Here is a 27,634-nt window from a genome sequence, read left to right as displayed (position 1 = left end):
TTCTTCTGGAGGAGGAACATTTCCTGCAGGATTTTACTTCTAAATGTGTAGAGAACGTAGTATTCCTGCTCGCGTCTTCACAGTGTGATGCTTACAGAGACGTTTTTCGAGCTTGCTGATGGGAGAAAACCTTATCCCAAGCCCTGCACGTTTGCCGTGGAGTTGAGGATGTCCTGCATGGTCAAGTGGGTTCCATCTGCGGTAGGGTTAAGTTCAGGGTCTACCGAAGGCCAGGAGCCGCTTGTGCACTTCTTAGTTCTTCCAGGGAGAGGCGGGGGGGCGGGGGGGTGGCGTGTGGCTGTCCTGGCCCTTGGGTGATGCCAGTAGAGCACGTGACACTTTCACATCCCTTCTGGTCTCGGCGAGAACAGGAGCTATTGGAGACCCTCAGACAGACATTGCAAGCACCTCGTGTTTTTTAGGGAGACATTCTTATCCAGGGACACCCGAAGAGCAAAAGAGACGAGAACTCACCAGATTTTCCACTGACAGGAGCTGCAAAATAAATAAATTAGCCAGAGATGAACACAGAGCAAGGATTCTTCGGTTTTTCAAAAGTCATGGCTGTTGTTTTCTGTTCATTTTATTATTTCTTTCAATAGAAATTCATTTAAAAAACTTAACAGACACTTGTCAAATGTCTCCTCCTTGGACTTCTAAGATGAATAAAAAAAAACAAAACGGTACCTGCTGGCAAGGAGTTGATGGCTGGGGGAGCAGAAGCAGGAAGCAAAATAACGTAGTGCGGAATGGAAGTGCACTAGTAGAAACACACATGGGCATCTTGAGGGCGGAAGGGCCAGCGGGGCCAGTGGGTGTGTGTGTGTGTGTGTGAGTGTGTGGTGAGGGGGATGGGCTGTGACATGTACCTGAAAGAGTGATCCTTGAGAAAACTGAATGAAAACAGGAGTCAGCCAGGCAAGGGTGTCTGTACCTGGCGAGACATGGTGGAGGAGGTAAGAAAGGCAGCAAGGGCACAGAAGTGGAGAAATACCACTGGTGTTCAGGGGGGCTGAGACGGAGTTCTGGAAGGAAGGGAGTGAGGAGGACTCGGGTCGGAGAGGCATGCGGGGCTCACGTCATGGGCGGTAAGTAGCTGTGGGTTTCTTCTAAAAGCTGCAGCGTTCCCATCATCAACAGGGAGCCATGGAAAGGCTTCAAGTAGGAGAACGGTAAGGTTAGAATTTGTAACTTCGATGGAGCATTATGACGGTGGGTAGACGTCCGTGAGACCGGATGTGAGGCAGAGAGGCTGATTAGAAGGCAGGGGCGAGAGATGATGATGTTTACTTTTCTTCAGAGTGTTTATCCCAAATTATTTGCTTGTTTACTTTCCCACCTCTAGAATAGATGTTCTGTGAGAGCAGGGGCTTCTTAGGTTTGTTATATGCTCCCCTGGATCTACAACAGTGCCTGGCATTTAAGAGACATTCCGTAAATATTGAATGTGTATTTATTAAGTAATGAATTAAGTAACTAAGTGAATAGAGGTAGGAGGTACAGGTTTGAGAAATGGGTAACGGGAAGACAGAGGAGGCAAAGTTGGCAAGTTTATAAACTGCTTAGACACTCCAGATGAGGGGCCGTTCGTTTATTCAACAAATTAAAAAAAATTTTTTTTTAAATGTTTATTTTATTTCTGAGACAGAGACAGAGCTTGAGTGGGGGAGGGGCAGAGAGAGAGGGAGACACAGAATCCCAAGCAGGCTCCAGGCTCCAAGCTGTCAGCACAGAGCCCGACGCGGGGCTCAAACCCACGAACCGCAAGATCATGACCTGAGCCAAAGTCGGTCGCTCAACCGACTGAGCCACCCAGGCGCCCCTATTCAGCAAATTTTAAAATCCCGACTACGTGCCAGGGCCTGGATAGGACAAAGGAGATCCAGCAGTGAGCAAGCGGCACTGTCCCTCTCCACACGAGGCTGGTGGGGAGAAGTAATCCAGACCTACGAGCTTTATAGAGAACAGTGGATTATTTCCCATTGCCCAAGTATCTTGGTCACCGTGGATTTTGTATGGTTTTAAATGTGGCTAAAATTTTCCCGAGTATATTCTATGTGGTAGATGTTTACGTGTGGTGTTTTAGGTGATCTTGTCAGCATCTCTGTGAAGTCAGTTCTAGGATCATCCTTGTTTTACAGGCTGTAAACTGGTTTAAGTAGCCAGTAGGCAGCAGAATGGAGTTTGGGGCCACTTGTCTGAACACGTGCTATTTGGCCCCAAAGCATGTGCTCCAGGCCATTACCCTAACCTGTCCCTCTGTGTTGGCACAACATTGGGATGTCCTATTTCTGGAGTGTCTGGTGCAGCTTCCAACTATGGGGTCTCTTTCCTGCCACTGGGCCCCGCTACACGTCTGCCTCCTCTAGCTCCTGCTCTCTGTCTCCTGAAGGCATTACCAGCTCCTTGGCAGGCAGTGTGGTATTTGCTTACACCACTGTTGGTAACTTTGGACATTTATTTAACTGGGCTCTTTTTTTTTTTTTTTTTTAAATTTTTTTTTTTCAACGTTTATTTATTTTTGGGACAGAGAGAGACAGAGCATGAACGGGGGAGGGGCAGAGAGAGAGGGAGACACAGAATCGGAAACAGGCTCCAGGCTCTGAGCCATCAGCCCAGAGCCTGATGCGGGGCTCGAACTCCCGGACCGCGAGATCGTGACCTGGCTGAAGTCGGACGCTTAACCGACTGCGCCACCCAGGCGCCCCTAACTGGGCTCTTGTTAGGTGGATGTTTCTTGTCCACTGGGTTTGCTGGAGGCCTACTTATTTATTTATTCACTTATTGTGTATTTATTTTGAGAGAGCACAAGTAGAAGGGCAGAGAGAGAGGGAGAGAGAAAATCCCAAGCAGGCTCTGCGCTGTCAGCACAGAGCCTGATATAGGGCTTGAACTCCTGAACTGTGAGGTCATGACCTGAGCCGAAATCGAGAGTCGGATGCTTAACCGACTGAGCCCCCCAGGCGCCCCTGGAGGCCCTTTTAGATCGTGAGCTTTCTGAGCACAGAAATGCTGCCTTCCATGCTTTCCCATCATTCTCAGCACCCCGTACAGGGCTGTGCATACGTGTCACTAAAAGTTTTTGTGAAATACATGAATAAATATTTTATTCTAAGGTTTTCAATGTTGGTAAAAACAAACCCCTTTGTGTGTGTGAACTGTTAGAGACTGAAACACACTCGCAGATGCAGTTAGTGCCGTGTACTAGAAAAATGACACGAGGGGCGCCTGGGCGGCTCAGTCGGTTGGGCGTCCGACTTCGGCTCAGGTCATGATCTCACGGTCCGTGAGTTTGAGCCCCGCGCCGGGCTCTGTGCTGACAGGTCAGAGCCTGGATCCTGCTTCGGATTCTGTGTCTCCCTCTCTCTGACCCTCTCCCATTCATGCTCTGTCTCTCTCTGTCTCAAAAATAAATAAACATTAAAAAAAATTAAAAAAAAAAAAAAAGAAAAATGACACGAGTGAGATGATGGAATAGGAGTTCTCCAACCTGTGTCTCCCACAGAAGCAAGTATTTGGCAGCCATCCATAGATAAAAGCGGGGAAGCTTTGGGACCTAGGTAGGAGATTGCGCAATCCCATTGGAGCCCAAGACCAAGGAGGATCACTTTGAAAAGGTGGGCACATGCCCTGGCAGAAGACTCACTGACTGTGAGCCCAGCTGCAGACCTAGAGCTGCCTCGTCTTTCTGGGGACTCAAATCTGGTCTCATTTGTTCATGGTCTTGCATCTAGATCCTACTGCCGACAGACTCGAGAGGAACCATCCCCTTCTATGCCCCAGCATCATGGCCCGCTGAGCTCAGACCCAACTGTTGTTGCGAAAGTAGTCCTGTGACCCCAGCTCCAGTGCCATTCTGCTGCAGTCTAGAGAGGCAGTCTTGGCCATCTAGGAATCAGCCTAACTCAGTGGGAGAGTACTCAAGGACCCAGCAGAAATGAGATCCGTTCATACCCCTGGCAATGGAACCGCCAACTGCAGACCCAGCAACAGCCGTGAAACCCAGCTCCAGCTCTGTTCAACCATATCTTGGAGGCAGCCTTATAACCCCAGGGAAGCTGCAGAAGGTATTTACCTTCTAAAACCAGTCTGTGAAGGTATCAGCTCTTCTAAATAGAGACACCAATGCAGAGTTGCACTGATCATGAAAAGTCAGGCAAATATGACAACATCAGTGGAAACTAATAAAGCTCCAGCAACTGACCCTAAAGAAAAGGAGATTCACGAACTATTTGACACAGAACTCAAAATAATAGTCTTTTTTTTTTTTTATTTAAAAAAAATTTTTTTTTTCAACGTTTATTTATTTTTGGGACAGAGAGAGACAGAGCATGAACGGGGGAGGGGCAGAGAGAGAGGGAGACACAGAATCAGAAACAGGCTCCAGGCTCTGAGCCATCAGCCCAGAGCCTGACGCGGGGCTCGAACTCACGGACCGTGAGATCGTGACCTGGCTGAAGTCGGACGCTTAACCGACTGCGCCACCCAGGCGCCCCTCAAAATAATAGTCTTAAGGAAGCTCGGTGAACTATAAGGACACAACTAAATGAAACCAGGAAAACGATACACAAACCAAATGAGAAGTTTAACAAATAGAAAACATGAAAAAGATTCAACCAGGAATCTTGGCACTAAAGAATACAGTGACCAAACTGAAAAATTCAGTAGCGGCAACAGCATAATTGGTCCCTTAGGAGAAAGAATGAGCAAATTTGAAGACAGGCTGTTTGAAATTACCCAGTTAGAAGAAAAAGAAAAAATGAAAAAGTGAACAAAGCTTCGGTGACTTCTGGGAAAACAATAAGTGAATCAATGTACCTATTACTGAAGTCCCAGAAGGAGCAGAGAACAAGAACAGAAAGATTATTTAAAGATATAACAACCAAGAACTTCCCAAATCTGGGGAGGGAAATCTGTATCTAGGTTCATGGCTCCCAAATAACCAACCCCTAACAGGCTGAACATCAAAAGGTCTAAACTGAGGCAACGTTACACTCAAATTCTCAAAAGTCAAAGACAAGGAGAATTTTGAAATCAGTAAGAGAAAAACAATGCATCAAAGAGTCTCATACAAAGAACCCCCCTTAAGATTTATAGTGGATTTCTTTAGCAATATTGTAGGCCAGGGTAGAGTGGGGTCATATATTCAAAACACTGAAAGAAAAAAAAAAAAAAAACACTGCCAGTCGAAATACTATACCCAGCAAAATGAAGGAGAGAGAAAGACTTTCCAAGACAGGGGCTCCTGGGTGGCTCAGCTGGTTAATCATCTGACTTCTGCTCAGGTGATGATCTTGCAGTTTGTGAGTTTGAGCCCTGCGTTGGGCTCTACACTGACAATTCAGAGCCTACTTGGGATTCTCTGTCTCCCTTTCTCTCTCTGCCCCTCCCCCATTCATGCTCTTTCTCTCAAAAATAAATAACATTAAAAAAAAAAAACCACTTTCTGAGACAAAAGCTGGGGGGAATTCACCACCACTAGACCTGCCTTATGAGAAAAGCAAAAGAGTTCCTCAAGGGCACTAAAGCAAGGACACTAATTAGGAACATAAAAACACACACTCCCTGGTGAAGGTAAATGTATAGTCCAATTCAGAATCCTCTAAATATGGTACCTTAGTGCATTCAGTCTGCTATGACAACAATACCGTCGTGGGTGGCTTATAAACAAGAGAAATGTATTTCTCACAGCTCTGGAGGCTGGAAAGTCCAGTATTAAGGCACCAGCAGATTCATCTCTGGTGAGGGCCTGCTTTGTCACAGACAGCCATCTTCTCATGTAATGCGGCAGAAGGGTGAGGGAGCTCTCTATGCTCTCTTTTATAAGGGTACTAATCTCATTGCCTTGCAGAGCCCTAAAGACTTAATCACCTCTCAAGACCTCACCATCTCCTAAAACCACCACCTGACAGGTCAGAATTTTAACATATGAATATTTGGGGGTGCATATATTCAGACGATAGCATACTGTGTGGTGATATATAATCACTTTTAACTGTAGCATAAATTAAAAAAGACAAAAGTATTACAAATAACGATAGCTACAATCATTTGTTAATGTATGCAGAATATAAAAACGAGATTGTGACATTAATAACTAAATGTGGGGAGGGAGAAGAAAAAGTGTAGAGTTTTTATATGTGATAGAAATAGATTTCTTAGCTTAATTGACTGTTATGTTTAATATAAGCCTCACAAAGAAAAAAATCACAAGGAAATCACAAAGAGAAAAAAACCTATAGTAGATAACACAAAAGATAAAAAGAGAAGTTAAAGCATACTACTACAAAAAAATCATCAGATCACAAAGGAAGATGGTAGGAGAAGGAAGAAAAAAAAAGGAACTACAAAATAGTGGGAAAACAATGAACAAAATGGCAATAGTAAGTCCTTACCCATCAATAACTGCCTTTAACGTAAAAGGATTGAATTTTCCAATAAAAAACGTGGGATATCTGAATGAATAAAAAAATCCAACTGTATGCTGCCTACAAGAGATTCATTTTACATTTAAGGGCACACATGGGCTCAAAGTAAAAGGATGGAAAATATATTCCATGCAAATGGTAACTGAAAGAGACCAGGAGCAACTCTACTTGTATCAGACAAAATAGATTTTAAGTCAAAAATTGTAACAAGAGACAAAGAAAGTTACTATACAGGGGTAAAGTGGAATTAGGAGGATATGCAACCATAAATGTACATGCACCCCATATGAAAGCACCTAAACGTAGAAGACAAATAAGAGAACCGAAATAAGGAATAGTAACAATACAATAGTAGTAAGGGCCTTAATACCCCATTTTCAACAATGCGTAGATCATTCAGACAGGAAATCAATAAGGAAATGGCAGGCTTGTACAAGATTCTAAACCGAAGAGTTTGCATATCTAACATGTACACCTGATGGATGTATACAGAACATTCTATCCTACAGTAGCAGAACACACATTCTTCTCAGGTGGTCACGAAACATTCTCCAGCACAGATTATGTATTAGGTTATAAAACAAGTCTCAAATTTGAGAGGATTGAGTTTTCTGACCACGATGGTATGAAACTAGCAATCGTTCACAGGATGAGACTGGAAAATTCACACATAACGGAAGCGAAGCAACATACTCTTGAACAGTCAATGGGTCAAAGAAAAAATCTAAAGGGAAATCAGAAATTATCTTGAGTGAAATAAAAATGGAAACACATTGTAAAACCTATGGGACATAGCAAAGCAATTCTGAGAAAGAAGTTAATAGTCATAAATTCCTACTTCAAGAAAAAGATAAAGCTCTCAAATAAAAAAACCCTAAAATAAAACCCCCCTAACTTTATACCTTGAGAAGCCCAAAGTTGGCAGAAGAAAGGAAATAATAAAATTAGAGAAGAAATAAATAGAAGATAGAAAATAGAAAAGAAAACAAAACAAAGAGCTATGTTTTCAAAAGATAAATTGACAAACCTTTAGGTAGACTAAGAAAAAAGGAAGACTCAAAATCAGAAGTGAGAGGAGGCATTGCAACTGATAGCACAGAAATATTTTTAAAAAGACTACTATGAACAGTATATCCCAACAAATTGAATAACTTAGAAGAAATCAATAAAGTTCTAGAAACATGCAATCTACCAAGACTGGATGGATCTTGAAGAGATAGAAAATCTGAACAGACCGATAACAAGTAAGGATATTTAATTGTTAATCAACCCCTCGCCCCCCAACAAAGAAGTCAGATGACTTCACTGGTGAGTTCTACTAAACACTTAAAGAATTAACTCCAAACCATTTCAAAGGCTTCCCAAAAAATGAAGAGGAGAGAACACACTTTGCGAGGTCAGCCAAATAAGCATTCTACAGGAAAACAAAATTACAGGCCAATATCTCTGATATACATAGAATTAAAACAATCCTAAAATGGAATGCTAGCAAACAGAAGGAACGTGTGAGATTTGCCCCTGGGATGACTCAATGTATGCAGTGCAATAAAGTTGATACACTACATTAACAGAATGGATGATAAAAATCATCAGATCATCTAGGGGCGCCTGGGTGGCTCAGTCGGTTAAACATCTGACTTCTGATCAGGTCATGATCTCACCTGAGCAGATGAGGTTCCTGAGTTCAAGCACCGTGCTGGGCTCTGTGCTGACAGCTTGGAGCCTGGAACCCGCGTCGATTCTATGCCTCCCTCTCTCTCTGCCCCTCCCCCATGCCTGCTCTGTCTGTCTCAGTCTCTCAAAAATAAATGTTAAATTTTTTTTTTTGAAAATCATAGGATCATCTCAATAGATGTATAAAAAGTATTTCACAAAATTCAACACGTTTTCATGATAAAAAAAAAAAACTCTCAACAAATTATGTCTAGAAGGAAAGTATCTCAACATAGTAAAAGCCATTAGAGATGAACCTATAACTAACATCACAGTTAATGGTGAAAAGCTAAAAGCGTTTCCTTTCAGTTCAGGAAAAAGGCAAGAATGCCCACTCTTGCCACTTACATTCGGTATAGTCCTGGAAGTCCTAGCCAGAATCATTAGGCAAGAAAAAGAAATAAAAGATGTCCAAACCAGAAAGGAAGAAGTAAAACGGTCTCTGTTTGCAGATGGTTATCTTATATATAGAAAACCCTCAAGACTCCACGAAAATACTGTTAGAACTGATAAGCAATTCAGTACAGTGGCAAGACACACAGTCAATGTACAGAAAAAAGTTACATTTCCGTATACTAGCAACAAACTATTTGAAAAAACAGGAAAACAATCCCACTTCCATTAGCATCAACAAGAATAGAATATTTAGGGCTAGATTTAACCAAGGAATCGAAGAATCTCTATACTGAAAACTATAAAAGATAGAAAGAAATGAAAGAAAACACAAATAAATATAAAGACATCCTGTGTTTACGGCTTGGGACAATTCATATGTTAAAACACCACATTATCGAAGCGATCTACAGATCTGAGGCAATCCCTCTCAAAATTCCAATGGCATTTTTCACAGAAATAGAAGAAAGGATCCTAAAATTCGTGTGAAGCCACAAAAGATACTGAGAGTCAATGCAATACTGAACAAAAACAAAACTCGAGACCTACTCCTTGACTTAAAACATATTACAAAGATATAGTCGTCCCAACTGGCACAAAAGCAGACATATAGAGCAATGGAACAGAATCAAGGACCCAGAAATAAATCCACACATTTACAGCTGGCTGACCTTCAACAAAACTGCTAAGAACACACAATTGGGAAAGAATAGTCTCTTTTGTATACTGTGCCGTTTTTATTTGTACAAAAATAACTCTAAGTATATTAATGACTTACATGTAAGACCCCAAACTGTGAAGCTGCCAGAAGAAAACATAGGTAGGAAGCTTCTTGACATTGGTCTGGGACACAATTTTTTAGATATGACCCCAAGAGCACTTGGGAACAAAAGCAGAATAGACAAACGGGGTTGCATCTAAGTAAAAAGCTTTTGCACAGCAAAGGAAACCATCAACTGCATGAAGAGGTAACCTATGGAATGGGAGAAAGTATTTGTAAGTCATGATTCTGGTAAGGAGTTAGTATCTACAATGTATGAGGAGCTCTAACAAATCAACAAGAAAACAAATAGCCTCACTGAAAAACAGGTAAAGACCTGAACAGATATTCTCAATAGAAGACATACAGATGGCCAGTAAGTACATGAAAAGATGCTCAACATCACTCAGTCATCAGGGAAACGCAAATCAAACCCACAATGAGATCACATCACACCTGTCAGAGTGGTTATTATCATGAAGACAAAAGATAACAAGCATTGGTTAGGAAGTGGAGAAAAGAAAACCCTTGTGCAGTGTTGGTGAGAATGCACTTGGTATAGCCATTATGCAAAACAGTATGGAAATTCCTTAAACAATTAAAAATAAAACTATCATGCGATTCAGCAATCCCATTTCTGGGTATATATCCAAAGGAAATGATACCAGTACCTTTTAAAAAAATCTCTTTCCTTAAGTTTATTTATTTTGAGAGAGAAAGAGAGAGTGGGGGAGGGGCAGAGAGAGAGAGAGGGTGCTTCACCTACTGAGCCACCCAGGTGGCCCGGAAATGTTACCAGTATCTTGAAGAGACACCCCCGTTCATTCCCACGTTCACTGCCACATTCTTTGCAATAGCCAGGATATGGAAACATGCTAAGTTTCCATACCAAGGAGTATGGAAGTCTACCAACCAAGGAATGGATAAAGGAAATATGACATATATGTATATATATGATGGAGTATTATGCAGCCTCAAAAAAGAAGGAAATCTTGCCATTGTAACAGCATGGATGAATCTGGAGGACACAGCGCTAAGTGACACAAGCCAGACCCAGAAAGACGGATGCTGTGTGACCTCACTTTCACGTGGAGTCCAAAAAAGTTGGAACTCACAGAAGCAGAGAATAAAATGGTATTTCCCAGCTGGTGGGGGAGCCAGGGAGGTGTGGATCCAAGGAAATGAACTTTCACTTACGAGATAAATAAATCCTGGAGACCTAATGCACACCACGGGGACCATAGTTAATAAGAACAGACACTCGAAATTGGCAGGGAGAGTAGATCCTGACAGTGAGTTCTTACCACACACGCGCACAAAAGGTGAAGTGAAAAGATAGAGATGTTAATTAGCTCAATTGTGGTGATTATTTTAATAATAGATGTATGTCAAAACATCATCTTTTGCATCTTAAACATGGACAGTTTTTATTTGCCAATTATACTTCAGTCAACCCCGGGGGAGAGAATGTCAGGTGCCCCAGGCTTTCCCCGAGCCTCACTGCCTTCCCTCTGGGGCCCTGCTGTCCCCCTCCCCCTGTGATCTTTATCTGCCCATCACTGCCGGCGTTTGGCATGGTGTAGGGGAAGGAGACATCGTCGTGTTAGAGACCGTGCCCTTCCGTGCCCAGGACCAGGGTCTGGGCTGGTCATACAAGCAATAGATGATCTCCTTTGCAGAGAAACAAGGAAGGTGTCCTCTGAATCAGGCAATAGGAACAAGCAAACAATACATTTTCTGGACTTCATGAAGTAAGATTTATCGCAGAAAAACAATGAATAGATCCTTCACTGTGTGGTCACTGGGTTTCCTTCTCCGTAAGGGTGAAGGTTTATCCCAGCTCCCTCCACTGCTTCAGACTCAAGGGAGAAACCCCTGAGCTGGATGGGGAGTCCCGAGAACAGTCTCCCCTCGCAGGAGAGAACGTCTGAGCCCCATGAAAGGGCCGGCCCCGGGGTGGAGAGAGAGGCTGTCCCCGTCCCACCTTGGGCCCGCGTTGGGCACTTGTACTCACCCAGGACCAGCACTGACACCCACAGAAGCATGAAGGCCTGGCCTGCCCCGGGATGAGGCCAGACGAGGGCTTTTCTCAGGAGTAACAGGGCTGGTTTTGGTTCTTGAGAAGCACAGCTCCACAGCAGCCCCGAGGAGCTCATCTGAGAAAGTTCTTTTTCGAAGAGCAGGTCGTGCTAGTGAATTAGAAAGAAGGAAGTGGCAGTACCCTTCTTTAACTGAGAATCAGAATGTCCTGCCCTATGACCAAGGTGAGAAAATAAATTCTAGGCTTAAAAAAACACACACACGGCTCCGTGACCCCACATCTCTAAGGCTGGGAAATTACCTTAAGGGAAGTATGTGCAGATTGTCTAAGAGAATGTTTACAGCGGTGTCGTTCATAACTGCCCCAAACACTGAAAGCACGTGAAAGGTCATGAACACGGGACCGTGGATGAAGATTCTGTACATCTCTGCGGCGAGATGCAGTGCAGCCGTTACGAATGGGATCAGCCCCCATGGAGAGGCGTGCAGCACCCTGGTGAGTGGGAAGAGAGAGCCCAGGAGTGGGTTGGTACTCGTAATATCGTCCCAGTGGGGTAGATGTGACAAATAGAACATGTGTGTGCAAGCTGATACAAATACGCTGTTTTTTTTTTCCTGGAAAGTATACCTAAGATAGTAGTTGTGTTGATAAGAACTGTGGATGGAAAGGAAATACTTCATTTTATGGCTTTCTTTACTGTTTTTTTTTTTTTATTTTTTTTAAACGTTTGTTTATTTTGAGAGAGAGCGTGAGCCAACGGGGGAGGGGCAGAGAGAGAGGAGCGAGAGGATCCCAAGCAGGCTCTGCTCTGTCAGCACGGAGCCCAACGTGGGGCTCGATCCCACCAACCGTGACACCATGACCTGAGTCGAAATCAAGAGTCGGGTGCCACCCAGGCGTCCCTATAAACAACCACCATGTTAATAATTAGTGACAAATACTGTGTTGGTGCGTTGCTTTGATAACTTGCAAAAGTCAAGCTTCCATCCTGGCATACTGGTCAACAAAGATCCCTAGGACATTAGCAGCATGAGGACTGCCACTTTCTTCCTTTCAAGTAGTGTTTCTCACCTTTTTTCTCCCCCTGGGCCCACATCTCGGTCCTCCTAAGGGGACGTTTAATTTCACGCGGACAAATGCATATCCTGTTGCATACGTGATGCCCCCCTGACCTGCGGCGCTGGGAGACGGGAGAAGCATCATAAGGGTAAACAGAGTTTAACCCACGGCAGCCCAGCAGGACCTCAACGCAAGCCAGGAGCCTTCCCGTGCCTTTGGACACAAACAGCGTCGCTATGTATACTCTTGGACGGGTCTCCTGGTGCGCGCGTGCGCACACATTTCTACTGGGTACACCCCTAGGAGTGGAGTCTGCGGCTCCTAAGGCTTGCGTATATTTTGAGAAGGCACCGCTAAATTGCCTTCCAAGGTGGTTGTGCTAATGCACACCCCATCAACCTGTGTGTGTGAGTTCTCGTCCCTCTAAAATCCTTGCCGATCGATACTGGTATTATACACAGTCTTGTAAATTTTAGCCCTTCTCCTGGGATGATCTCAGTGTGGTTTCAATTGTTGTGTCCCTGATGAATTTTTCAACTGAGCATGTTTCATATTTAATTGGCAATTTAGATATTCTTTTCAATGTGAAATCTCTTTTCCAATCTAGAAAGAACCCTTTTTCTAGTTTTTCGGTCTTTCTCATTCTGTGTTGTGGGGCTTTTAAAGCTGGATATGGATCCTTTTTCCAGGTAATGTGTTGCGAATGTCTTTCCCTGTCTCTGTCACACTTTGATAGAGCCTTTGACAAATCCCTGCTGTAACTCTGGCGGTCCATTTAGCCGTCTCTTCCTTTATGGTCAGAGCTTTATCTGTCCCTTCCAGGAAATGTTGTCTACTCCAAGCTCTTGAAACTATTCTCCCAAGTTATTTTCTAGAAACTTGATTTCTTTTACTTTTACTTTGTATCCATAGTATCATTGGAATTGACTTCTATGTATAAGCAAGGGTTCATATTCACTTACAGATGGCCACTTTGCCTGGGTCTCAGATTTATTGAAAATCCAAGCTTTCCACAGCACCATGCAATTTCACCTCCTTGTAAAACAAACAGCCATGCGGGTCTGCTTCTGGAAACTCTGTTCTCGTCCAGTTGTCTGTTTATTCTCATGCCAGAACCACAGTGTCCTAATTGTTGCCTTTTTTTTTTTTTAACTTGAGAGAGAGAGAGAGAGGAGAGAGAGAGAGGAAAGAGAGAGATACAGAGCAAGAGCACGTGCGTGCGTGAGAGCACGAGAGTGGGGGGAAAGGGCAGAGGGAGAGAGAGAATCTCAAGCAGGCTCCTCGCTCAGTGCAGAGCCCAATGTGGGGCTTGGTCCCACAGCCCTGGAGTCATGACCTGAGCCAAAACCAGGAGTCAGTAACTTTCTTGTAGAAGTTACATTTGTTTGTTAGGCTTATTCCTAAATAGTTGGTATGTATTTTTCATGTTATTGTAAGTGGTATCATTAAAAGCTTTCTCTAAATATTTTTTGTCAGTATATAGCTACAGCTTTTTTTTTTTCTGATTTTCTGTCAATTACTAAGAGAATTATGTTAAAGTTTCCCTCTATAATTGTGAATTTGTCTATTTCTTCTTTAATTTCTTGTCTTTTTTTTGTTTTATAATTTGAAGTTGTTTTATGGGTGCATATACATTTAAAATTACTTATTTATTTATGTAATTATGTAATTTATTTATATTTATGTATGTTATGTATAATTTATATATATTTATAAATTTATATAATTATAATTATTTCTTTCTGGTAGTTTGACTCACCACTCTTAAATGTCTCTATATGTTTCTAACCTGAGAACCCATTGGTGGGGCCCATCTACCTTTGGACCTGATTTAGATGATTGAATCTGAATCTGATAACCCTATCCTGTGACTGGATGAGTCTTTGGGGGTCTCTGGAGGTGGTGAGCTTATTTTTCGTGTAAGAAGGATGTAAATATTTGTGGCTAGAGTGCGGACTGCCTCCTAAGAAGCAGTTCTTGTATCTGTATGTACCTCACCCTCTTCCCATCAGAAGTTCCTTATATATCCTTCACACTTGAATCTAGCCACCCAGTAGAAAGTGCAGACGTAAAGCTGAGCACATTTTGAGTCTGGCCCTTTGGAGACGTGGCAGGGTTTGTTTTTATCTTGGAGACCTGAACCACCGAGTATGAAGTCTGACCGCCCTACTGGACAGTCCCATCAAGGGGAGCTGCTCCAGCCTCCCAGACCAGGCCCCAGACATGTGGATTAGGCCATCTTTTTTTAAGAATTTTTTTATTATGTTTATTTATTTTGAGAGAAAGAGACAGAGTGTGAGTGGGGGAGGGGCAGAGAGAGAGGGAGACACAGAACCCGAAGCAGGCTCCAGGCTCTGACCTGTCAGCCCAGAGCAGCACGCGGGACTCGAACTCAGGGACCGTGCGATCATGACCTGAGCCGAAGTCAGACGCTCAACCGACTGAGCCACTCAGGCACCCCAGGCATACTCTTTTAGTCATCAAGTAATAATTCATTTATCCCTAATACTTCCTTTGTCTTCAAGTTTATTTTTGTGATTAGATCAGGCTTGTTAATCGTGTCACTCAAATCTGCATACTTACTAATTTTAGTCTGCCTCAGCTTCTGCGTTTTGTGCATGTATAATTTTACCTTATTCTTTCCAATTCTTATGTTTTCTCTTGGCCATTATTCAGAGAGTGCAGGCACAAAGTCGTGAAGCCCGTGTCATCTTCCCCCTATGGGGTTTCTTGGTGACCGAATGTCTGCTCCTGACTCATATTGGATGTGGAACTTGAGTTAAAAATGAACTTTTATGGTACGGTGTAGGGAATATAGTTAATGATGTTACAAAAATCTAGCTATGAAACTGTCTTGAACTGATGTTTTTTTATAAGAGTGTTCTTTAGCGATGGTCTAAATTTCTACCATGATACGTTATCTGTTCAGACTTTCTTCCCTAACTCAGGACAGTTTTTATTTTTAGTTATTTTCCCTGGCTTTTATTTGCTAGTATTTATTTATTTTTAATCTCAAAGTAACCAGCTCTTGAGTTTAACTACAGTTCTTTGTTTTGTAATTTATAAATTTTTACTTTTTGTAGATTTTTTTGTTTTCTTCAAATTATTAAATGAAATGTTTAATTTTTTTCCTCTTTAGCCATATGAATATTCATGGCTCTGGATTTTTGTGTGTGTGTGCTTTGGCCATATTTTGTAAGTTCTGATACAGTCTTTTCATTATAACATGTTCTAGGTAGTTTACAATTTCAGTTTTGATTTTGTCTTTGAAACAAGAATTTTTAGAGTTTTCAAATATCTAGATGGTAGATTTTTCTTTTTCTCTTTTCGCTATTATTAATGACGTTTCGTTCATCATTTCATTGTAATCCAAAAATATGGTGTGTGTATATCCTACTTTCTGGAATTTATTGAGATTTTCTGTGACCTAATATGGTCGTCGTTGTTGTTAGTTGTTAAGCATTCCATGGGGCTTTGAGAAGAATGTATATTCTTTATCTTCAGGACAGAAAGTTCTACATATATTTAGTATAACCAGCTGGTTAAATATGTTAAGTAGATCTTCAGTGTTCTCATGTAATACTTTTGGTTGATTTATAAATTGTAAAATTATGTGATTTGATATATGGAAAGTTGTGGTCAATCTTATGTTTTTCATCATTATATACTGCCCTTCTTTTGGTCCAATTAAACACCTTTTTTTTTTTTTTTTAGTTTGAATTAGATTTGTCTGAAATTAATGTCAGGATTCCTGTCCCTATTTGTCTGGTATGCTTTTTTATTTTTTGTTTTTTTAATGTTTTATTTATTTTTGACAGAGAGAGAGAGAGAGAGAGAGAGAGAGAGAGGGAAAGGGAGTGGGGGGGAGGTAGGAGAGAGAGGGAGACACAGAATCCGAAGCAGGCTCCAGGTTCTGGGCTGTCAGCACAGAGCCTGATTACAGGGCTTGAACTCACGGACTGTGAGATCATGACCTGAGCTGAAGTCGGACACTCCACCAATGGAGCCACCCAGGTGCCCCTGTCTGGTATGCTTTTTAGCATCAATTCACTTTACCTTTTAGGTCACTTTGTTTTAGAACGATTTCTCACATATAATATATGCAAAAACCTATTGGGTTTCATTTTTAGATCCCAAATGTATCTACTGCTTTTGTAACATTTATTTATCACCTATGCATTCAGATGACAACTGTGTTGGTCTTAATCCTGTCACTTAATTTTGTGTTACCAAACTTTCTCTTCTAATCGCTTTATTTTCTTTCGATCCCTCGTCAGTATTTTCTTTTACGGTTGTATTACATTGCTTATACTTCAAAGAGTGTATAGTGTCTTTTCAGTTCTCTTAGTGGCTAGCTGTGCAACTCTAGTGTTCTTAAAGCTCTTTTTCTTGATTAGACTCCATTTATTTTCTGATAAAAAAGAAAAGAGACCAGCTCACTTTTACCTCTTGCCATGTTTTCTTCCCTTTCACCTCCTGATGAGTAATAATAGAACTTCCACATTCTCTAAAGTTAGAACATTTGTGCCGAGTCCTACAACCATAGTTCTCACACTTGTGGAACGTTGGTGCCGTGTTTACGTGGGCTCGAGAGTCCCCTCCGACTCTGGGTCTTTGTCTTCAGGGCTCCACGGTGCCACCGTCACCGAGCTCTTGCACGTTAGAAAGAATTTGTCTTGTCTTTGTTCTGAAGATAACTGGCTCTAAACTTCTTGGGCTAAACGTGCCTCTCTTGCAGCTCCAGCCGTCGTCGTGGGGCGTGGGGCGCGGCTGTGGCTGCGTTCCCCGTGACTCACCCTTGACCTCTGAAGTGGCGTAACTTCGTCAGAATGTGTCGGATGCCCCCTTCCATCACGTCCACCTGCGTCTACTCTGTTGGCTTTGCTCCGTGTGCCACGAATGGCTGCGTGGGCTCTTCTGCGTAGCACGCATGCCACTGTTTTCCCAGAATAACTTTAGCCTTTGGATTCTTTCCTATTTTAGCTGGCGGAGTTTTCTCGAATCTGCCTTCCGTGCTCGGTGCGTCGTAGCAGTTTCTCATCTTTCCTGTTTCCTAACGTAGCTCGTTTTCCTCTTCCCTTTCCAAACGTTGTTAATTTACCTCCAGTCTTGTTTCTTGGACTTTTCACTCCTAACAAGTCTATTACATTAAAAAAAGAGAGCTTTTAAACAAACTCCTCTGATATCACGGGGAAGACAGTATCTGATTCCCCCGCCTTGGACTCAGAGGTCTGGCTTTTCTTCCACCGTGCGTGCCCTTTCCCCAAATTGCTCTCGTACAGACGGTGAGTCCCGCGCCAGTGACATTGTCACGCGGCTTATCTCTGCACGGGGCTCAGGCTCCCCGAGCTGAAGAACAGGGCGTGAAAGGATCAGGGATGTGAGTCGGGCCGCGGCCGGCTTGCGCTGAGCCACGTTGCCGCAGGGCGTTTTTCTGTCCCTCTCCGCCACGGCCTCTGTCTTGGGGGCAAAGAGGAGGTCTTCCTGTATGTCACGGGATTTCTGCGAGACGGGTCAGCAGGCTTCCGTCCAGCGGACAGCGTTTGCACGGGCAGAGTCGCCCGCCGTCTCCTCCTGTGTCCCGGGCTGCTTCATTCGGTCCTACCGTCCCAGGCCTGGAGGGCCTCCGGGGAGGGGGGGGGGCGCTCCGGGGGGCTTCTGCAGCCCCCACACTCCCCAAACCTGGCCTTCAGAGCAAGGGGTCAGTTACTTCCTGAAGCTTTGGACCTTGCCGCCAGCTTTTGGAGAAGCTGCAGCTCTTCCCAGAGGCGTGTGTAGGGAGCCTGTGTTCACTGTCGCCTTCTTTCTTCCCCTGCTTTGGTTTCACATTTGAGTTTCACTGTGGTTAAGAGCCGTCCTTCACCGTTTGGCACTTGGCATTGTGGCTTTTCAAAAGTTTCATCAAAGGTGCAGCTTTTTCGTTCTCTTTGTCGTTTGTGGCTGGTCTCAGAGAGTAAAGCGTGGTCGATACGCTTTTATTCTGAACTGAACGAGATCCCATATGTTGGACGCTTTACCGTACGTCGCACCAGGTACTCTGCGTACATTAGCTGGTTTAATCTTTGCGTCGACTCTGACGCGTGTGGATCGGTGAATAACGCAGGCAAAGCTTATCAGGCAGGCAGTATGATCCTGATTTTCTAGGTGAGGAAAACTGAGGCTCAAAGACATTAAGTGCCTTAATTTCAAGTGCCTTGTGAGGCCAGAGACTCAGAGCAGCCAGGACTAGAACCCACATCTGTCTGAGCATGAGCCTGACAACTTCAATGAAGAGATTCACCAGCCACTGACATGGGGGCAGGCAGCCAGGTCCGACACTGCTAAAGCCAGACACGGTCAAATGACTCTCAAGAGCAATTAAGGGCCTGTTCTGGGTCCCTGATGGCAGGAAATGGAAACCTGGTGTTCTGCAGTTTATAAATAAGCATTGTGCTATTTATATGTGTATATGTACCACTGCCCTGCTTACACGCACATCAAAGCCAGAGGTTTGTGGTGGGCCAGAGAAGCAGGTGTCCTGGGAAGGGGGGTTAAGCACACTCGTCTTGTGGTCCTTCAGGGCTCTGTCAGTCCCTCTGGGAAAGGGGTGGAATCTCCAGGGTGCTCCGTGGAGGCAGCCACGAGAAAAGGTGGGCAAAAATCTGCACAAAAGGAGGATTTAATTGCTTGTTTTAAAAAAGTGTTTTCAATGTTTACTTTGTTTTTGAGAGACACAGAGAGGCAGAGCGTGAGCAGGGGAGGGGCAGAGAGAGAGAGGGAGAGGGAGACACAGAATCGGAAGCAGGCTCCAGGCTCCGAGCTGTCAGCACAGAGCCCGACGCGGGGCTCGAACCTATAAGCTGTGAGATCATGACCTGAGCTGAAGTCTGACGCTTAACCCACTGAGTCACCCTGGCGCCCCAGGAGGATTTAATTTCTTAAATGGTACATCTGGTCGTCTTCCTGAGGGGACACCTGACAGGCCATGTTTTGTGAGGACGGGGGGCGGGGGGGTGACGGGCACAGGCTCTGTCACTTACCAGCTGCAGGACCTTGAACAAATTATTAAACCTGAGACCAGGTTTCCTCGTCTTTAGAAACAGAGGCAACGACGCCCATCTCACTGGGTCGGCAAAGTGTCAAGGCCCAGACTTGCTGGCCCCTGGTGCCCCTCCAGTCCCTCCCCTGCAACACTTCCACCAAATTGCCGTCACTTGTGGTAACGAATGCTTATTAAACATTGCCGAGTGAATACATACATGTTTAATAACTGCTTGGGAGTATAGTTTTCGGTGATAAAATTCACTTGTTTTTATCACCACAATTGAAGTTTCAAAAATTTCCATCGCCCCAAATAGAAACTCGTCGCCCATTTGCACTTTCCACTCCCACCCACAAGCCCAGGACACAGATTACTCAGTTACTTTCTTCCTCCGGAGTCTCGTCTGTTCCGACCGCGGGCGCCTACTCGGCGTGGACCCACACTCTATGCGCTCTTCTGTGGCTGGCTCATTGTGCTTTGTGTGAGGTCCTGGGGCTCGTCCTGGGGCTCAGCCCCGTGACAGCGGGTGTTGGTATTCTGTGGATGGATGTTCTGTGGTTTCGATCTTGGCTTGGGTACCAGGGTGCATTAAGAATCTGCCAGGGGCGCCTGGGTGGCGCAGTCGGTTAAGCGTCCGACTTCAGCCAGGTCACGATCTCACAGTCCGTGAGTTTGAGCCCCGCGTCAGGCTCTGGGCTGATGGCTCGGAGCCTGGAGCCTGTTTCCGATTCTGTGTCTCCCTCTCTCTCTGCCCCTCCCCCGTTCATGCTCTGTCTCTCTCTGTCCCAAAAATAAATAAACGTTGAAAAAAAAAATTAAAGAATCTGCTGGAGTATTTCAGTTTCCTTTAGGGTGCTGCCCACTCCAGCCTCAGTTTGATGAACACGCACCATAGCCAGAGACGGCCGTCTGCCATCCGACTTTCCGGCCTTTGGAAGCAAACCACCCGTGCCTTTGGGTCAACTTTGCACACTTGCTACTCTTTTCCTGACCGCGTGCGGAGGGGATATGAGCTCAGGTTAGCCTGGCCCTCAACTCCTGTCCTTAAATGCTGCCCATTCTTTTTGCGTGCGGTGGCTTTGGCGCCCTGCACGGGGCTCCGGGGACAGACGCTCCCCCGCCTTCCGGCCTGTTGCGAGTTCCGAAGCCACGCCCACTTGTCCCACGTAATTCAACCTCTGGACGCCCTGCGTCAGCCCGTCTCCGTGGATTTTTATTTCTTGTCAATTCCCTAATTTGCCTGGTTATATTTAGAAAAAAATAATAACCGAGGCAGGCACCCATCAGTAGGTTTGCCGAGCCAATCTCTGCCCGTCTTGGGGACATGCCAAGGTGAATCTCACCCAGAGTCTTCGCACACAGACCCTTCTTCCCTCGGTGCTTCCTTTCCAGCTTCACCCTCTCAACGCTGGTTGTCAGCCTGCAAGGAGGCTGCCGTGTGGGAGGCAGGGGGTTGCCTGAGTTGGGCAAACGTGGAGCCAAATCCCAGCGCTGCCACTTACCATCTGGGTGACTTTGGGCAAGTGGCAAGGTGTGAGCCCTGGCTTCCCCAGGTATAAAGCAGGTGTTACGTCTCCTTGCGGCCCAGTTGTCAGGACTGGAGAAGATGTTCCCAAAGTCTATGCCGCCAGCACAGAGGGCAGAGAGGTCATGAGCCCGTCACCCTGACCTCTGACCCCGGGCCTTCTTTCCGCTCACGCGGTCACTGCGCCCACAGGCCGCTGTCGGCCCCGGGCATCCGGGGCCAATTGGCCTCTCACCCCAGGACTAACATACTTATGAATGCAACAGTGGTTCAAATCGTTAACGAAGGACTTAGAACAAGAGGGGCACCTGGGAGGCTCAGTGGGTTCAGGTCATGATCTCACAGTTCGTGAGTTCAGGCCCCGCGTCGGGCTCGGTGCTGATGGTGCTGAGCCTGCTTGGGATTCTCTCTGTCCCTCCCTCTCTGCCCCTTCTTGTGCACGCTCTCTCTCTGTCTCTGTCTCAAAACAAACAAACAAACAAACAAACAAACTCAGAACAAGAGACCTAGAACTTGTTTGGGGCCTGTTTGATCCTAGAAGGTCGGTTCTCAGTCGGTGATGGCCTCTGAGCAGTGCCCCTCGACATGAAGCCTCAGGCTGCCGCTGGCCTCATGAGGATGCTCAGCCCTGCACTCGGGAAGGCCCTGAACTTGGCTGAATGCTCTGCTGCCATCCTGAAGGTCCTGATAATTTTATCTCCGGGCTTGTGTTCTGAAGTCTGATGGGGCCGTGAAGTCAGCGCCAGGGCAGGAGAAAGGCCTGCGGTAGGCGTGCCCGCCTTCCTCACCGCACATCCACACCGGGAATGCCGGCGAGCACAGGACTCTGGGCGGGCCCCGCAGGCATGGGGGTTCAGCGGGACTCAAAGTGAGTGAAAAGCAAGCATGTTACGTCGATGACTGACGGCCCCGAGAAGCGGCACTTTCCATGTGAACCAGAACTTGCTTGAACGTAGGAAGAGGGCGGTGTGTCCTGAGTGAGTAACCTGAACAGCCAAGGAAGCGCACCATGCTCCTTCGACGGCGCCTCCCCAAGTTAGCTGACGGCCTAGGCTAGGGCGGCAGGAAGGGAAGAGGAAGGCGGGGCAGTGTGCAGCCCGCTCCTTTCCAGACCCTCCTTTCCAGCTTCCCAGAGGCAGGCTGTGTCGGCGGGAGGTGCACGTATGAAGGGATACACGCAAAACGTTGAGAGATTTTTGCCGCATCTCCACTCCTCTCACAGCATCGGCTACTAGGTGTATGCTGTCTGATCTCAGTGATCCCACAGATGCAGGAGAAGCTCTTACGTTTGCAGTTACGCTATAAAGATGAACAGTAAAATCCATGCGGATCATTTCCAACGTTGTTTTTTCTCTCCTTAGAAGGACTAAGAATTAAGTAGCAAAAAACATCTTGGCAAGTTGAGGCAGAGACCGTGGAAAGAAGGAAGAAGCTTTATGTTTCTGTATTTTGAACACTTTTTTTCCCCTTGCTTTTTGAACAAGCCGTCTTGCGTTTCTCTTTCTCACTGGGCCTGGAAAGGTAGGCGCGTCCCTGCCTCGAATGCTGCTCTCCTGTCTGAGGTCCTGGGCAGCCCCCGGCCCTCGGCGAAGGGGGGCCCCTGTGCAGGTGAGCTCACTTCCTTTTGTAATGAAAACTCTCATTTTTTACACCAGAAACGAACAGAAGCCAACTGGCTCAAGGCCTTCCCCTTCCCCTCCAGCTCATGTAAATTTTTGAGGTGTTATTTTTCCGTGCCTCTGGGAAGTCCAAAGACCCAACATGCTTTTGCATAAACATAAATGATATATTTATCTTGGGGTTCCTCTTTCTGAAACTCTTGAAGTGACATTTGGCTGGGGGCTGTTTTACCCTTTTATCTCGAGTTCACGCTCAGCCTTAACAGATTTTATTAAATGTAATAAACAAGAAACCGGGATGGAGCTGACGTGAGCCGAAGGCGATGACGTGCACAGTAGGGTCGTCCGATGTACAGCGGGATGGGGCACAGAGACTATCTAGGTAAACTTTCTAACTTGGCTCAAGTGTGAAAGCAAGGAATTGTCAAAAGCGCTCACAATTAAGAAAAAAAAAAAAAAAAAGTTTAGGCCCAGGGGAGAGAAAGCCAATGTGAATCTCAAAGTTTCCAGAAGTCTTTGGGGGGCAGCAAACATGGAAGGTTACATCCTGGCACGTGAATCGGGACACTGAGGGGAACGGGTGGGACCGTGTGTGCGTGGCAGCCCGTGTCCATCCAAGGTACCGTCGCCCCCGGTTCCCCTGGTTACAGTAGCCGCTTGATTTTGGAGCTCTTCCGGCAGCCGCAGCCGCGGAGGCCCCGGGATCTCGAGTCAGCTGTGGGGGCGGGGGCTGCTCTCTTGCAGGGCCGGGGGGAGTTGCTCCTGGAGGCTCAGCCCTAGAGGCTCGCTCTCCAGCCTTCCCCTCCGCGTCCGACATTAAATCCCTTTCTTCATAAAGCAGCCGCGGGGGATTCTGCCATGGCCGCGGAACCCTGACTGATGGAGCGGCCGGCACAGAAAATGGGGTGTCGGTGGCTTGCTCCGGTGACTCCAGCCAGGCTGTTCGTTTGTTTCCAGTGACGCAGACACACACGGCTCGCTCATCTCTCCCGGTCCCGTGACCCGAAGTCCTGGTCAGTCACGGGATTCCGATCACCACCCTGGCCTTGCTTCCTGCCGTAGGAGCCGCGTCTTCGTGGGTCTCCACTGCCCTGAACCCGCCGTAATCAGGGAGCCCGCTTCGGAAGCAGGGTCATCACCTGTGTCCAGGGCCCATTTCTAGTATGCTTTTCAAAGAGGCTTGGACTTTTTTTTTTTTTTTTCAAAAAAAAATTTTAAGGTTTTTATTTCTTTTTGAGACAGAGAGAGACAGAGCATGAGCAGGGGAGGGGCAGAGAGAGACGCAGACACAGAATCCGAAGCAGGCTCCAGGCTCCGAGCTGTCCGCACAGAGCCTGACGCGGGGCTCGAACCCACAGACCACGAGATCATGACCTGGGCTGAAGTTGGACGTCTAACCGACTGAGCCACCCAGGCACCTCTACAATTTTTTTAAATGTTTTATTTATTTTACAGAGAGAGAGAGAGGCAGAGCATGAGTGGGGGAGGGGCAGAGAGAGACGGACACACAGAATCCGAAACAGGCTCTGGGCTCCCGAGCTGTCAGCACAGACCCCGATGTGGAGCTCGAACTCACAGACCACGAGATCATGACCTGAGCAGAAGTCAGACGTCTAACCGACTGAGCCACCTAGGCGCCCCAAGAAGCTTGGACTTTTATCAGATGCCCTCTTACCCGAAGAGGAGGACACAGGCAGGGTGTGTGTGTGAGTGGGTCAGACGTGATGAACCCACTTCTAACACCTCATCTGTACAGATCCTGAATCCTCCCACTAGGTTACACCAAGGGATTGCTGGGACCCCAACTTCACTGATCCCGGGCCGCTGCGGAGTAACAGAGAAGTTCTGATCCACCAAGAGAGCAACTAATGAGGACCGCCTTGCAGTGGCTTGTGCAGGCGCGTTGAACCCAGACCCAATGTCAAGTGCCCCAATATCCACGAACTCAGCCCCAGACGAAGTTACCGTCTTTCTCCCTGGTCTCCTATCCTCAGCAATATCCAGGTTTTGGCTGTTATAAGCCCTCCTCTGGCCTTTGCACTGTAATGGCCCCCGTGACATGTGGAGATAGTCCTTCCCAAGACAGACTGGTTGCCGCTCCCATTCTGTTAAGAGAGAAGCCAGCACCTGACAGGCCACTGGATGTGGGCAACATAGATCACGTTTGGCTGCCCTGCTCTGACTCAGTAACCAAATAGCCCACACAGCTGCTATCCTTGGGTGGGCTCCCCAAGCAAGCAAGACGTCTTCGGCTTGTTTAGGCTGTAACGCGATCAGTTCGTCCTTGGATTTTATGACCCCGTGGACTCAAAGGGTCCAGAAGCGCTGTGGGTGATCACGATGTTGTGCGAAGCCCGTGGCAAGCCCAGACGGGGGACTAGCAGTCAGTGACCCCAGGGTTTTGAAGCAAACCTGTGCCCTTCACCAGTAACTGCTGTTTCTCTCGAGAAAACTCATGGGTGGCACTGAAAACCGGGCCAGCACTGGACGCCTGAACGTGGTACCACGGAGACCCGAGCCGGAGGTTGTCCGACCCACTGACCAAGAGCTCCCGTGCGTCCGGGACCGTTTCGTCACCCAGTGGACGTGGTTTCCGGGAGGTCGGGCACCTGAAGGCGCCTGCAGGTGTGAAAGACGGTGACTGGCTTGTGTTCTGCTGCTGTCCCACCCTGCTCTCGGCCAGCAGCTCCGGCCCGGTGCCGAGTTCCCTGTGACGGGCTGACAAGGGAGGAGAACGGGAGAGTCGTGGCCGACGTATGTCCGCATCAGCTGCGGGGGATACCGCAGCCCCACTCGGGGGGCCCTTGAAGGGCAGCAAAGAGCCCCGCCAGTGCCGGAGCTTCTCGCAGCACACCCACCGGCTCACGGGCCTGCAGGAGGAGTATCCAGCGGCCGGGTCCGCTCTGAGCCATGAGCAGGGGCCATGTGGTCCGAGGTCCGGAAATCCCAGAGCTGGACGCTTAGGGAAGTTATGCGGGTGGGCTGGTGGGAGTGGGCCCAGAGTAGGAGACCATTTCCGTCCTGTGAGTGCCCACCAGAGGCCCTGCTGCGGACGGGGGTCCCTAACCCAGGGGACTTGGTGACCTGCCACAGGTGAGTGTCAGCAGGCGTCTTCCAGGGCGACCCTGTGCTTGCTCGACGGGTCCGCATGTGCAGCGGCACTGATGGCAGATACGGTGGTGACGTACGGGCTCAGTCATATAAGCACTTGCTTGCCCAGGCCGGTCTGGCCACTGCAAGACACAGGGGCCACACCTGCGCTTTGATGGAGTGGGGGGGCCCCGAGTGAGGCCGGCTTGCTGCTCAGTAGCGGATCGTTCACATTGCGTCTCTTCCATCGCCGGGAGGGCAGAACTGTCCGCAACGAAGCTGATGATCCGTTCATTAAAAAGTAGTTATGGGGCGCCCGGGCGGCTCAGTCGGGAAGCGTCTGACTCTAGATTTCAGCTCTGGTCATGATCTCGTAGTTCATGAGTTCAAGTCCCACATTGGGCTCTGTGCTGAGTGTGGAGCCTGCCTGGGATTCTCTCTCTCTCTCTCTCTCTCTCTCTCTCTCAAAAATAAATAAACGTTAAAAAGAACTATTTATTAATGGCACGAATATCTGAAATGGTAAGTAAGAGAAAATATATTGTGGTGGGAGCAGTAAGTTAAACCATGGTGTGCTTCAATACGCTTTTGTGACTTTTATTAAAAAACACAGAACTAGGGGCGCCTGGGTGGCGCAGTCGGTTAAGCGTCCGACTTCAGCCAGGTCATGATCTCGCGGTCCGTGAGTTCGAGCCCTGCGTCAGGCTCTGGGCTGATGGCTCGGAGCCTGGAGCCCGTTTCCGATTCTGTGTCTCCCTCTCTCTCTGCCCCTCCCCCATTCGTGCTCTGTCTCTCTCTGTCCCAAAAATAAATAAAAAACGTTGAAAAAAAAATTAAAAAAAAAAAAACCACAGAACTAAACAAACAAAAAACAAAAACTCATGAAGCGGTTTTATTATCTCGGGGGATGAGACCATGAGAGTCGGAAATGTACATTATTTCTAGTTTTAGACTTGAGATTTTTTGTTCACTGAAATCTTAAAATCTACACAGCTAATCGCAAATAAAGGGAGTTCTCATGTCACCAATTTGTAGCAGAATTGAATTTTTTCCGTAAACTAGAACGTTAGATACTTGTTGGTCTTAATACACGCACACTTTATTTACTGTATTTTTTCCACTTCACTGTGAAAATGGTGTGCGTACATAGTGTTTTATTGGCATAGTCTCGGAAAAGTGCGGGACATGTGTGTGCATCATTTGGATTACGGATTCAGGTTTTTTGCGTGTTTGTATCTTTTGTTATGGATGAAGTGTTTATAAAAACAAAGTGAGCTGTAGTTAGAATACTCAGTTTTTAATTTTGTAATTTTTAATTTTCTTTTTTGTTGGGGGAGGAAGAAAAGTTTTTAGCATAAATGTTTTACATAATTGGTACCAAAAAAAAAAAAAAAAAAGGGATGGCCTGACACTGGAGACATTACTAAGTATATGTTTTTAAAACAAAATTAAAAAACCCACAAAGACGCAAGCTTTTTAAAAAAATTTTTTTAATGTTTATTTTTAAGAGAGAGACAGAGACAGAGTGTAGGCGGGGGAGGGATAGAGAGAGAGGGAGACACAGAATCTGAAGCAGGCTCCAGGCTCTGAGCTGTCAGCATAGAGCCCGACGCGGGGCTCGAACCCACAAACTGTGCGACCATGACCTGAGCCGAAGTCAGATGCTCAACCGACTGAGCCACCCAGGTGCCCCTAAACACAAGCTTTTAAACTGGACTAAACCGGAGAAACTTCTGACATCAGCTCTGCCCCGGTACTGTGTACCCGAGTATGAATGATGCCTCTCTGACCCCAGCGTTTTGGATAAAAAGTATTTAGTAAGCACCTACTCTGTGCCAAGCACAGTTCTAAGTGCCTGGGGTCTGTCAGCGAGCAAAAGAGACAGAGGGTGTTGTCCAGTGAAACGCACTTTCTCGAGGGCTGACATACAGGAAGCGTAACAGGTGGGTTTTGTAGCGTGTTTCACAGTGACATGCTAAGGGGAG

General features: G+C 46.4%; 1 protein-coding gene across 5 annotated transcripts in view; it reads right to left on the bottom strand.

Annotated features, from left to right (window-relative positions):
* FCRL5 (Fc receptor like 5) overlaps positions 1 to 11,848 on the bottom strand; it is a 37,133-nt gene extending 25,285 nt beyond the window's left edge. For 2 of the 5 annotated variants that reach the window (XM_047840050.1, XM_047840051.1), the window contains exons 1-3: positions 11,636 to 11,844; positions 11,309 to 11,483; positions 475 to 495 (exon numbers count right to left, since the gene is read on the bottom strand). In XM_047840050.1, coding sequence (XP_047696006.1) covers positions 475 to 495; positions 11,309 to 11,483; positions 11,636 to 11,809 — 370 coding nt within the window. In that variant the 5' untranslated portion in view covers positions 11,810 to 11,844. Of the gene's footprint in view, positions 1 to 474; positions 496 to 11,308; positions 11,484 to 11,635 lie in introns of all 5 variants that reach the window. The other 3 variants (XM_047840052.1, XM_047840047.1, XM_047840049.1) reach the window with 3 other exon arrangements.
* Between the last annotated feature and the right edge of the window lie 15,786 nt (positions 11,849 to 27,634).

Source organism: Prionailurus viverrinus, chromosome F1, assembly GCF_022837055.1.
Source record: "Prionailurus viverrinus isolate Anna chromosome F1, UM_Priviv_1.0, whole genome shotgun sequence".
Classification (NCBI taxonomy): Eukaryota; Metazoa; Chordata; class Mammalia; order Carnivora; family Felidae; genus Prionailurus; species Prionailurus viverrinus.
This window is presented reverse-complemented; position numbering and strand designations above follow the sequence as displayed.